A 13,603-nucleotide genomic window follows, 5' to 3' on the forward strand; every position below is an offset into this window, starting at 1 on the left:
TAACACAAATAATTAGGCTTCTTTTGAAATAAGTGTTATTAAGCAGTTATGGCGTTTGCTTTGGGTTGATCAATATATTATTTAGTATGTGTCACTCATTTATTCAGTATAATAAATGTGATTATCAATGCAACAGCCTTTAAAACCAGGAAAAGACGTTAGCTCGGATACCTGATCGTGATATGACGATATGCAAAATGGAAGACCATATCTCGTCTCATGTCACAATATCTATCTTTTAGTTAACACTTGCATACATCACTGTTTTTCAGGCATTTCAGGAGAGAAGGTGGAGATTGACCCTGTAACCAATCAGAAGGCCAGTACCAAGTTCTGGATTCGGCAGAAACCCATCTCTATTGACTCGGACCACCTCTGTGCCTGTGACCTCGTAGAGGAGAGAAGCCCCAGTGAGTGTCCCACCAGATTACATATTTAAATTCCCATTCTCCTTTGTGCGTCTCACCTCAAAGGAATACTCAAGTACTATTTTTTTGAACCGTTGTTTTACTGAGGTAATAACTAGAGTATAAGTTAAAAAGTCGATTAGTTACTGTGACTATTTGAAATATATAGAAAAGGCAATAATCAATTATTTTGTCAATGATTGCATTTATAAAAAGAAATCTGTCTACTACAGTGGTTTGTAGTGCATCTATTACCACAAGGTGGCAGCAGCTGCATTCAGTTATGAATGAATGAATGACTTTATTCCTCCCCCAGTGGGGGAAACACACAGTGGACTTAACTTCATGTCTGTTTGCAGAAGTGATGAAATTTATGAGGTTTCTTGAATGCATCTTGAAGTTTCTCCAGATACGGCCCTTTCTATTTGTCTGACGGCCCTACTGTCCATATGCAAACCTACGCCCTTACATCCAGGAACTTTCTTATAATGTCCAGCTACTATTAGCATCATTTCAACATAGTTAAGTGACGTCATGTCAATCACTGTGTTTGAATGCTTCTTGTCTGTTGGCGTGGGATTTAACTTCTGCATGTCTCTTGAATGACCATCTCTGTCCCACTTGTAAAGTGGACTGGCTGCTGTCTGGATTTGATTCTAATGTCAAATTAAAGTGAAACATACGGGTATTATGTTTGGCTATTTTTATTCCTTGCAGCAATGTATTTGCTATAATTGCTATGAACCTTTTATTTTAGCCAAATTATTATTATTAATGTTTATATTATATTTTTATTTTGTTAAAAAAACATATCTGCAGTTGAGTAGCCCTGCTGTAGATCCTGCAGAAGTGATGACGGTTCAACACGCAGTGAACCATGCATTACATTCCCCAGCTCTCATGCGCCCCAGTTTAGAATATTCCCATCCCATATAGAAATGTTAAAATATGGACTTCTCTGCGTGATACCCCAGTGGGCCAGCGTCACTGGGAGATACAGACACTGAAAACATGGCTGCAAGCCGAGAAACGAGGAAAAAAACCTAATAAAATCTCTAACTGGAAACTTTGTGTGACTTTGTAAAAGCGCTCACTGATTGATTTTACATCACAGCACACAGGAGTTGTTGATCCACTGCTGCATCCACCAGTAAGTGTGTCGTCTTGTTACTTTGGTGTTTGAAATCCTTCATTCAAATTGATCTCAGTGACACAAACGTACTGATGGAGGCAGCAGAGCACCAGCAGCTCCTGTGTCTTATTGGAAGGCAAAGGTTGAGTTGTGGGAAAGTCATGGTAAAGTTGTGATGATGAATTGGGGCTGTGATGTTTTCCCTCGGCTCACACACAGATGTAGAAACAGGGACAGAGGGGTTGATAGGTGCAGATGCTGCATCATTGCTGTTTAATGACATGTTTTTCCTTTTCTGTCTTCCAGCTCATGCAATATTTAAGATCACTTATCTCAGCAACCACGATTACAAGCCGCTCTACTTTGAGTCTGATGCTTCTACAGTCAATGAAATCGTGCTGAAGGTGAGTTGTGACCGGGTCCTGCTTCCCCGTTCTTCATGATTCTGCCTTTTATGAGCCTGTCCTGTTGTTCTGTGTCTGTGATGTGTAAAGAAGTAGCTTTTGCTAACATTTATCATTTAAACTTAAGTTTACATCACAAAGATGTTTGTGCAGCTCCAGGCTATGGTGATTTATTTTAGAAGAACTTGTTCGTTAAACCCGTTTTTTTAATTGGTTCACCCCGACTGTTTTTCATTTTCAGGTGAATTATATCCTTGAGTCGCGGGCGAGCACCTGCCGGGCTGAATACTTTGCCCAAAAGCAGCGTAAACTGAGCCGCCGGACCAGCTTTAGTTTCCAGAAGGAGAAGAAGACGTGTCCGTAGTGAGACTGAAGCTGCCGAGGCGTGACGCTCTCACGCAGCGCCAGAAGTAAACAAACAGAAATGGGAGATGGAGAAGACTGTCGAGTTGGAGAAGATTAGAGCAGGAAACGGACCACACAGAAACGTGTCCACGTCAGCTGAAAAGCTCACACACGAGCTAAGGGAGACAGAGGACATGTGGGACGTGTCGGCTGATGTTTTGACATCAGTTCTTTATTTTTATTCACTTCCGTCCTCAAGGATGGATCTGTACAGCTTCAACAGACAAATCAAAGCTCTACCTGCTATGTCTTTGCTTCTGTCCTCCATCTTTAGTAGTTTTAACACGTTTTTTTATGTACTGTACATAGACTTTTACATTTAGGACATGACATAGAAGTCTGGATTAAAAAAAGAAAGACACCCTTGACACTGCTTTGACTCCATGTTCCAATTTCTTTCAACCTTTATTAATGTGACGATGTTCGGTTTTACTTCCTGGGGCTCTTTAAAGTTACAGGACTGCTGGGAAATGTAGTGTCACAGTTCAACAACACTACAGACGTCTGTGAAACAGTAAGAATTTCAACATTTAAACCCAAAAACACTGTAGACACATTTACTGTGGTCGCAGGTGAACGTCCAGTTTGAAAACGGCAGAATTCGTGGTTGGCCACCAGGGGGAGACTTCACTGTTCATAAAGAGAAGTACAATTTTTAACTTGGTTTATAACGTCAGTAAACATTTTCTTGAGGAGTTAATTGTCTCAATCTACACTTTCAGCTGTTCTTTCATCGCTTTTGTCAATTAAGTTAAATCACAATCACAGGGCTTCAAAATATCTGTTCCTTTTGCATCAGGAAGACTTCAAGTCTCCACAGGGAAATGTTTGTTAAAAGCAGTTTTGTGTAAATAAAAAACTAAATGAAATGTTTTCAATTTGTTTTTGTTTTAATGTGAGACACAAGGCTATGCAAGTTAACTGGGCTGAGTTGGTTCATTAAAACACAAGGTTAGGTTCTAAAAACAAAACATTGAACATTCCTGACTTTCTTTTGTTTGTAAGAAAGTAAAACTAAACACATTGTGTTGCTTCGTCTTATTTCACCTTTGTTTATACAGGTTTTCCCATTGAGACTCGGGGTCTACACTCTCCTGCTTGTTCTCTGATCAGGACTAGGGGGCAGTATCGCACCAAAATCAACACTGCAGAGCTCATGTGAGAACTCAGAGCGGCCTGACCTTGACACCAAACACCAGTGACTGTATTTCTTCTTATTATATATTATTTTAGACATTTCCTTGGTAATTGTTGGAGATGAACCCACGATTGTTCAGTCTTTTTAACTCATCCACAGTTCGGCGTTGTTTGCTCTGGTTCTTGTGTCGGACGTCTTGCTCACGCCTCTTCCTGTGACAATCTCTGAAGACGTCACTGATGGAAAAGCAAAATCACTGTGCCGTGCCGTGCCGTGCTGTGCCGAGGCGAGTTGGGTAGCACTAGTGGGTAAGGGGTGATATACTGTAGGTTTTGTGGACTTTACCTCCTGATTTGATTTGCGAGATTTGCGTTTTTCTCCTGTTCTTCCTGTTGTGTTGGTCTCATTTTAAATGTGGCGTCCTGTTTTCTACTTTTACTTGAAATTCAAGTCCATTCAATCCGTGAAATGTTCTGGGAAGCATACGCAGTCCACTCTGACCGTGGCCACAGTGAGTGGACTGAAGGAGAGAGCTCAGCGAACACACTGAGGCCCCTCTGATTCTTTCACTGACATGGCCTACATTCTTTCAGAATCTACACACACACACACACACTGGTGGCTTTTCAGGCCACTTGGCTCCAGTTGAGGTGGTCTCTTGAATGAAGTGCAGGGCCCTAATGTGCTGCACTTATCTGTGAGACTCCCAGCAGCCACAAAAGATGCTGAGACGAGCGGCTTGATACTGAGCCAGAGCAATGAAGGCTGCTCTGTTTCCACTGCTGATGCTGCCTGGCTTACATTCACACACACACACACATGCACACACACGCACACACACGCACACACACGCACACACACCGGGGAGGTTCAATGAAATCGAAGGTGCTGTGTGCAGGGATGTAGGACTGATGGAGGTCAGTGCCCAGAATAATGACAGGGAAGTTTATCTCATCTTTGGCGGCTCCATCAGGTCCCACTGAGGTCCCTGCAGACAGACACGCACACAGACAGACAGACAGACCTGCCCAGCCTTTGCAGTGCTCTGTAGGTTATTACTACTTCTTTAACAAATCATTTAACTTACTTTATTTACTGTTAGTACCACGATACTGGTTGAATTCACTGTTGTGACCTTTAACCTCCCTACTCTCTGTTTCTGTGCTTTCTTTGTTTCTATTCTTTGTAAATGTGATGTTTCTGTACATGTGACACCGACTGCGGCTCCTCCTGAGGGTTCTGTCATTTTGTTCACTGTACAGACCTTTCAAGGCAATCTGTGTTTGTGATGTTGGGGTATATATGAAGATAAGTGATTTGACTTGACTTATTTCCTGGTTTTAAAAGTAATAGCGACTCATTATGTTGCTACATTACCTTTTAAACAGATTCTTTTAAAAGTGAATCCACTTCACTCTTAATGAGCATTTAAACTGCAGAGCTGTGTGAGCTTCTGTGAGCTGCCATGACGAGCCACATGTACACATCACAATAACATCATCAGCCTCTAATTCTAATAATGTAAGAACTTTAAAGCATTTTGTTTCTGTGGCAAAATATTACCTTTAAATATAAAAGTCATATTCACATATATTATTTTTATTCATATCAAACTAAATTTGAACATTGTATTTTATAGGCTTACACTTAACCATAATGATGAAGTTAATGATTAGTTAACCATATATATATATATGTATATATACATACATACATATATATACCATGTATATATATATATACATATATGTATGTATATATATATATACTGTATATGTATACATATATATATATACATATATATATACGTACACATGAGGGGAAACAGAATATATATGCTGTATATTACTATATTATATTATTCTAGTACCTTTCCCTCATCCCCTTGAAGACATGACAGATTGAGAGTGGCAGACAGCAGAACAGAGTTCTCATTCCATTTATTAGATATGGTTTATAAATAGACACACTCGGACACGTACGTTGAAAGTATAAAAAAATACAAGATTACAGGATTCTTCTCCACACGTGAGGTCTGGTCTTTGTTGCCGTTTTGACACAAGCTCTTTTTAACTTTTGAACAGTTGACCAAAAAAAACCTAAAATAAAAATAGGTATGTAAAATTCAGTGGCTTCTACTTACACAGCATAGTAGTTTTCACTTTCACGAGTCCATTCGTCGAGCAAGTCACGATCACCGGTTAAATGAGATCATAGAAAAAAAACAGAATCACATGCAGCCAGTGACGTTTCACTGGATCTGTACAGCACGGCCAAACAGATGCTCAAACACATACTGTGTGTGTGCTTCAAGTTTCATTATATGTTGCCTGGAAAACTCTGGAAAAGCTGAATGAATAAGGAATAAGTTTGATTTAAAGTGGGGAAAATAACATGGACGATGACTGCAGGGAAACAGCTTATTCAACTTTTGACAAACACTCCTTCATGTCTTTGTTTTAAATGGCGACAGTTTGGAGTCACTCGTACGTCCCAGTTAGCTTAGTTAAAGGTCCAGTGTCGTAAAAATGTCCATTTACCACAAAACGAGCCTTTTAATATTTATATCCAAGGATGGATTACCTGGGGCCCAAGGACTCAGGAGACCCTGAAGCCTCGGTGCTACTATCACGATATCTTCACGACTATGTTATTCATCTGGCCCTGAAGCCAAATAACACTGGTTATGTGATGTGACATCATATCATGATAGAGCCCCTCAATCATATACCACAGGATATGTTCTATTATTGTGGCCCCTCAGCCGAATACCACAGGTTATTATGTGACATCTGTTTAGGGCTATGTTATGTGATAGGTCTAATAAGGCCCCTCAATCACATTATTATTATTATTATTATTTTATTATTAGCCAGGTGTTGCCTGACAAATAGCACATGAATCTTTGAGATAAATGACAACCAAAATGTGTTTTACTTAATTTTTGTACTGCTGTACAGGGTAGGTAGGGTGGGGGCGGGGGGCCTTTTCCAGTCTGTGCCCAGGGGCCCACCGGTTTAACATCTTTCCCACTTTACATGAGGAGCAGGGTCAGCTCCATGGAGCAGCTCACGATGGACAAACGTTTGTCCATCACGCTTGAAAGGGAAAAATCAAGGACACTCATCTGCAACATGCAACTCACACGCTGTACCAGTCAGTTTCATCCGTTTCAAATCATCAGTGGCGTGTAGTCAGGAAATCGGGATTTAAATTGCTACCAAAATAAAACCCAAACTGCACTGTGTATCAAAACAAGAAAGAACAAAGAGGACGAGTGGCTGAGTCGATCAATGTTTCTGCGACCACTGAGCAAGGCAGCGGCGGTGGTGGTGGTGGTGTTGGTGGTGGTGAGTTGCTTAAACCAAAAAGGAGGTTGCAGGGCAGTTTAAATCACACGTAATAAAATCTAGTGCAGCACAAATACACAACAAATGCCACCTTCAAGCATTGAATGTACCATAATAGCTACTGCGCCACATCTGGCTCATTTTGTTCTAAGGACAATAACTCCTGCTGCTAATTCAGATCTTCTTCTTTTTTCTTTTTTTTTAATTTGCAAACATATTGCAAAAATACAACTTCAGTGTTATAAGAAATTGCATGTTTTTTTTTGGTATTACACCAAGTTTTCTTTTCGTAGTAGATAAGTTACTATTCACAGTGTTTAAAACTGAACAGTACATGCCGACACCTACTGTGTGGCTGGTAACTGGCACCATTTCAAAGAGGTAGTTCAGGCTTTGTGACGATGTGCGATCGCACGAGGTATCGACACTGTCACTGATCACATTAAGCCATTTCACAAAATGCTCTCATAACTCTATCTACATGTGTTTCTAGACATGTTTAAGCTCAGTTACCCACTTTTTTTCTCTAGAACCGCCCCCTCTTGACCAGACTTTGCTCATTTGCCCCCAAGTCGTTTGAGTTTGACACCTTGGTCGACAATATCTTATCATTTTTATTCTCTGACACCAAAGCTCATTGAGAAACTCTGTGTTTTTAGCACAGAACATATTCTTAAAGAACTGTAGACCGAAGCCGGTCTGGACTTGATCTGGTAAGTATTTTGTAAAGTGGCTGAAATCCATTTTCCCTTCTGTCCCTGCACGGCAGTCATGTCATCAGTGACAGCACTGAACACAGGCTGTGTCCATACAACAGCACTTCAAAGAAAACACTGAACTACCCCTTTAATATCCATTGTGGAGTTTGCATCAGCATCACTCCTAGTCCTGCTCTGCAGAATTAAAGAACTACTAAAGTTAGTCTCCAAAGCACATTAGACTCAGTAATGGAACAAAACATTTTTAAATTTCAATATAGTATTTCTACCTAAGTAACATTAAGACTTAATGTCTGTTTCTATATATGTTTACAGTAGCACGACTATCTCTTTCTTTCACTTTTATTTATTTATTTAGGATGAGGATTTCCGTTGCCAGTAAAAGTTTGTATGTATCAGAATAATATAATATAATATAATATAATATAATATAATATGAGTCATAATGTAACTTTGCATAGAAAGTACTTCTTACATAACTAAAAAAATAAACAATAATCACATTTTCTGAAAGGTATACCATTGAAGTATGTGTATGAAAAATAAGTCATTTTTCACCAGCGGACTCTGTCACTGTCAAGAGGCAGAGTTATGAAAAACATACACATAAAAACAATCAGTGTATGTAATGTGTTGTAACAGTACATGACCAGGATCTACAGTAGATGAACGACTTGTGGCGGATAAACGAAAATGTAATGTACTCATTCTCCACCTGACAGGAATTATTCTCATAAAGACTAATACTGACCAAGCAGGCATGAATATATATCATTTGGATAACAAAATACTTATCTGCAAATGTTTCTGATTGGACTGATATATAAATATGTGTAACAATATATATGTATTTCTATACATATATATATTTACAACAAAAGACGCACTTAAATAATGTCATCTAGGAGATGCGGGGTGCCTACCCAGTCCAAGGTCCTGGGCTCGGAGGCAGCCATAATCATGCACATGAACTGTTTACCGGTCCTTTTATCAATAGGGTAGATGGTTGTGGGTGTGAACCTTCTGTTACTTTCCACAAACTCACAGAGCTGCTGATACACTTGTGGATATTCGTGGCGTAGGAAAACCCCTCGGATTCTCAGCTCTCGCTGTATGTTGATGAAACAGATTTCCCTGGCCTTCCTGCCTTCCTCTCCCTCTTTGTCGATATCTGCCGTTCCAGGCGGTGGCGTGAGGATCAGCGTTTCCATGTCACTCTCTTTCTTCTGAACTTTCCGCTCGGGGCTGAAGGAGGCCAGGGCGACCTTTGCATATTTTCTCACAGTTGGAGCTTGGTTCCTTGGCGATGGCCCATCGGGCAGTTGCTCACCTACAGCAATGGATACATTCAGGATGAAGCATTCATTTGGGTCGTACTCTTTACCAGCTTGCTGCAGCTCTTTGCAGTACTCCCCCAGATTGTCCCTGAAGCTATCAAGCTCCCGAAGAGATAGGTAGGTAGGAGACATATGTAGACTATCCAAACCATACTGCAGAAAATTACTGGATGAGGCTGGATTTGGAAAACCAAGAAAGAGAACTCCTCTACCCCGAGAAAGGTAGCCGACTTTTGCTATACGTGAAAAGGCTTTGTGGACTTCTACAGTCTCCCGGCAGTGCTTGATGATGTGACGACATGTGCTGCCCATTCTTCCATACAAGCAACTTTCTTTATGAATGTCCCAGTCCTCTCTGCGACAGTTACGGGAACAGTAGTAGGTGTAGCAGCTGTGGCAGGATTTAAAATATAAGCAAGCGTTGAAAAGGGTCTCTGTCCTCCGACATTTGTTGTTGGAGCACATCATTGCATCGTCCTCGTCTGGGCTCTGATCTGGGGAACACTCATCTGCACTCTTCATAGCGTCACTAGCTGCATCCATATCTAGAAAAGCATCTGGATTCATTCGTATCGAGGTTGGCTGCTTGTCAAGAGGTGGCGGTTCCTCCGCACCTGCCTTTGAGCTCTTTCTGGACAGCGACGCTGCTTCCTCTTCGTCAATTAACTTCTTGAGTTGATCCAGAATGTCTTCACTGGCCCTTCTGCTCGGCGGCTTGTAGTCTGTCACAAGATCTGCAAGAAGCTCGTCAAGTTGTTCTAGGCTTTGCTGTAGTGAGGCATTGTCATGTGTCTTCTCTTTGGTTGCGCTTTCGAAGTCACACTGAGACAATTCTGGACCCTTGATATTTCTGGAGTCAAGAACATCCCAGCTGGCAGACCGCCCTTCAGCCTTATTAAGTTTCCCTGGTTGAATGTCATTGTCAGTGATTGTTATCTCTGGAGTGACAAACCAGAGTTTACTGGTGCTGCTCTTTACAGTCTCTGTTGGACTTTTGTCAATTAGTGAGTTATCAGACATTGATAAGGCTGCATAGCGTCTTGGGGAACTGGAGAGATTGACAACCACTGGTTCTGGCTTGTCAGCTGCGTCTGCCGCAGGCTTCCTGGAGTCAAGAAGATCATCATAGCTCTGACGCCGCTGCACAGGAGGAGGTTGCTCCTTCTCTCCATGATAGTTGAGAATATTGTCCCAGGACCTTGAGTAAGATTTGGAATCTGTGCTGATTCTTTGAGGTTCTACACACGGGTTAGTGTACCAATGTGCTAACACAGGCTCTTGCCGGACTCTGGTTGGAGTGACTTGAGATACGTAAGAGGCAGGATTAGTGGAATAACCAGAGGCTTCTGAGCCGTACCAGTCATCTGTTTGAGCCTGAATAACTCGAGCATGTCTTCGACCTTCTGTGTAATATGCCCTCGCTGGGACGTGATGCTCGGGTGGCATTGCATACACATCACTGGGATAGTAAAACCTTGGTGGAGCAGTCTGGATTTGATAAGACCTTGGATCGTCCCCATAAAACATTCTAGTTGGAGGTGTCTGTATAATGTATGGCCCTGGTTCATTTGCTGTGTAGGTTTTGGGATACCCTGTTTGCACAGAGTATGGATAGGACTCCATCTCAGGATAATAAGGTCTTGTAGTGACAGCATGCACCATTCGAGTCCTTGGATCTTGCACATATTGCACTTTGGGAGTATATGCTTGTCCCGGTGTGTAACGTTCATCGTGATAGTACGAGGTTGGTTGAACAGTTGTCACATATCGCCCTGGGTTGTCTGCATAAAAGAACTTTGTTGGCACACTGGGACTCGAGTGAGCTCTTCTTTCCCTTCCGTAGTAATCACCCGATGGAGGCATTCTTTGTGAGGGGATATCCATGGATTGTAAGAAAGTGTTTGGCATGCTGCGGGAATATTGATAAGCTTGCCTACTCTCTGGACCTAATGAGTCAGTGGGGGTTGGTGTTCTTGAGTAGGAGAAATGGCGTGGTACAGTCAGACTCCTACTCCCTGCACTGTGGTGCCTCTGCCACGGAATGTCCATTTGTGGTGTAGACTGTTTCTGTCCAGAATGATGTAAGGCTGCATCATCCGGTTTGATGTCCATCCGGCACCTGACATGAGGGCTAGTTGCTGGTTTATCCATCCCTCCATCCTCAGTCGTATCGGCAGCATAGTGAGGTGAATATCTACTGCTGTCGCCCATTTGCGGTTGCAACTTAATGGGATGTAGTTCGTGCTTTTGCGCCCTTGTTGCAGCGTACGATGATTCCCTGCGTGGTGATTCTTCTTGTCTCCAGTGAGAGTCTCTTGCAGCCCTTTGGTACTCCCTTCCCTTCCTCCCTGATGAAGAGCACCTTTCAAAAGACACAGGGGTGAGATTGGTCTGGACCCGAGGGGCACTTTTTGACCTGGTCCTTCTTTTTTGCTCAGGGACAACTACCTCACTTGCCATATCAGCGGCCATTGGTTGAGAAGTCAACCTATGGCTAAAAATGTCTGGAGCAGAAAAGCGATATCTCTGTTGGCGGCCCAAGGAATCCCAGGCAACATCTTGGTTGGCTGCGTGCCTTTCAGCTTTCCTGTATGGGGACTCCATTGAATATTGGTGTGAGCTCGGGTACTCCAATGACTTATAGTCAAAGGTATGGCAGTGCCTCTTATTGACTTTACTCTTACTGTCCTCCAGTGTGTTGTAATTTAGAGAATCACATTGTTTGGAGGGTTGAAGGGACTTGTAATGTGAAGAAATGGGAATCACTTTTATATCTCGATGCACAGTTGATAGCAGTAGGTCAGGCGGGTCTGTGCGTGTCATCTTAAAGGGAATCCTCTAGTTTTCTCCATCAAGTTGCTTTAATGTTGATGTTGCCTGGAAAGAGAGCAAAGACATTTAGTCAGTTACATTTGTGTGGGCAATAAAAAATGATTCTAGCAACTATACATGAAGAATAAATGTACATATTCATCTGCTTGGTCTCCATAAACACAACCGATAAAACATTATTTGTATGCTGCGTCCTTCTGCCCAAGCAAAACTACCAGACCGGACTGAAGGAGCGTTTGTGTGTATACAGCAGCAGAGCGGGCGGGGGCATGATGTGTTTATCCCATCAAACCACTTAACAACCAGGTTTTTGTGAGCATCAGAGTTCACTTCTGAAACCTTTTGTGGACGTTTCTTAGTGTTTTCACATGTCTCAACTTTCTCCATCTGTTGTGACATAAGACAAATCACTTCCTGCGTGCAGTGCAGGAATGTTGCTAGGAGACATGAGATCTAAACACTGCTATGATATGGCTGCGATGATTAATCAAATATTTGATTATTAGTCTATTACTAAATTAATTGTCAAATATTTGATTATCGATTAATTGGTTTGAGTGTTGTTTCTCTGACTTTTCAGCTTCTGAAATGTGAACATTTTCTGGTTTCTTTGCTCCATATGACAAAGAAATGAGTAAAGATACAAAACAAGACATCTAAGGACATCATCATTCCAACATTTTTAACATTTTATGGACCAAACTAGTCGATAAATGAAGTATCGACAGATTATTAAAATAAGCCTTAGACATAAAAAGTTTGAACTCCAATTTCACCTAAATCTCAAATACACTCAAATCACCCACAAGTTTAGAGGTTCTTCAGAGATGCTGACTATTCCTGTAGTTCCAAAGGTTAGAACGTCATTCATGGAATGGAACAAAACTATTCTGTTTTTTGTAGTATAAATAAATCCTCTTTTGATGAGTTTTGAATCCATGCTGTCTTCAATTATAGCAGCAGCATCAAACATATGCCCAATTATAAACACATGAGTCTAAATCTGTATGAAAGCATCCCACAATGGTTATTTAAAAGTGAGTCACACAGTGATTGGGCTGTGTAGCTTAAAAGTCACACTTTATTCCTCCCACATTATTCACACCAGTATCTAGAGGATTCCTACTTAAATGTAGATCTGTAAATTAAATCAAAATGTCTTATTGAAGACTAGAATAATTTAACCCAAATCAACTCAACAAAAGTAGTTAAGTTAAGCAATTAAGCCTCCTATCTTCTTATTGGGTAAATTTTCATTAACGTTGTTAATCTACGTTACGTTAGTGTTCATTCGAAGTCACATACAGGGATTAAAAAATATTTTTTCATGCTGTCTTTTAATAATCCACTGTGCATTTCAGAACGTTACGTGGCTACATTGTTATTAGCTAGCTCAGTATTGTGATTTTAAAATGCAAATGTTACGCACATCGAAACTTGTGTTGTATCAGATGATCGTATTATAAGCTGTAGCAATGTGTGAATAACGTGTGAATGACACACTCGTTCTTTGCGCCGCGGTTTTTGTCGGATGTCAACGGGGAAATCTTGGGGAACAAGTGCCGCACAGAAAGTGACTCTAAGCCTGTGATGACTTCCGGTCCATTGAGCTGTCACTCCAAAACTCAGTGGCCAATCACCAAGCAGCTTCCTAAGGCCCCGCCCATGGTCAGAATCCCAAACAAAAAACCACGGCGCAAAGAAAAAAATCAGGGAGCGCAAAGAACAAGTGAATTTTCAACATGTGGAGGATAAAGTGGTAGAAGATAAGTGAGTGGAGTTATTGTGCCTACCTTGTGGTGTTTGAAAACAGTATAAGTTAGGCCTGCAACTAACGACTCTGTCGATGACTTCCTCAATTCATTGACAAGTTAAGTCC

At 41.3% G+C, this 13,603-nt stretch overlaps 2 protein-coding genes across 3 annotated transcripts in view; one reads left to right on the forward strand and one right to left on the reverse strand.

The window, feature by feature from the left end:
- Nucleotides 1-3,221, forward strand: part of mapkap1 (MAPK associated protein 1) — a 15,719-nt gene extending 12,498 nt beyond the window's left edge. For both annotated transcript variants that reach the window (XM_058616903.1, XM_058616904.1), the window contains exons 10-12: nt 273-410; nt 1,846-1,943; nt 2,185-3,221. In XM_058616903.1, coding sequence (XP_058472886.1) covers nt 273-410; nt 1,846-1,943; nt 2,185-2,307 — 359 coding nt within the window. In that variant the 3' untranslated portion in view covers nt 2,308-3,221. The remainder of the gene's footprint in view (nt 1-272; nt 411-1,845; nt 1,944-2,184) is intronic.
- Nucleotides 3,222-7,631: 4,410 nt separating this feature from the next.
- The window catches only part of ajm1 (apical junction component 1 homolog), a 28,867-nt gene continuing 22,895 nt past the window's right edge, over nt 7,632-13,603 (reverse strand). The window contains exon 2 of the mRNA XM_058618221.1: nt 7,632-11,769. Within this exon, the coding sequence (XP_058474204.1) occupies nt 8,443-11,715 (3,273 nt within the window). The 5' untranslated portion in view covers nt 11,716-11,769 and the 3' untranslated portion in view covers nt 7,632-8,442. The remainder of the gene's footprint in view (nt 11,770-13,603) is intronic.

This window comes from Solea solea, chromosome 19, assembly GCF_958295425.1.
Source record: "Solea solea chromosome 19, fSolSol10.1, whole genome shotgun sequence".
NCBI classification, from domain to species: domain Eukaryota; kingdom Metazoa; phylum Chordata; class Actinopteri; order Pleuronectiformes; family Soleidae; genus Solea; species Solea solea.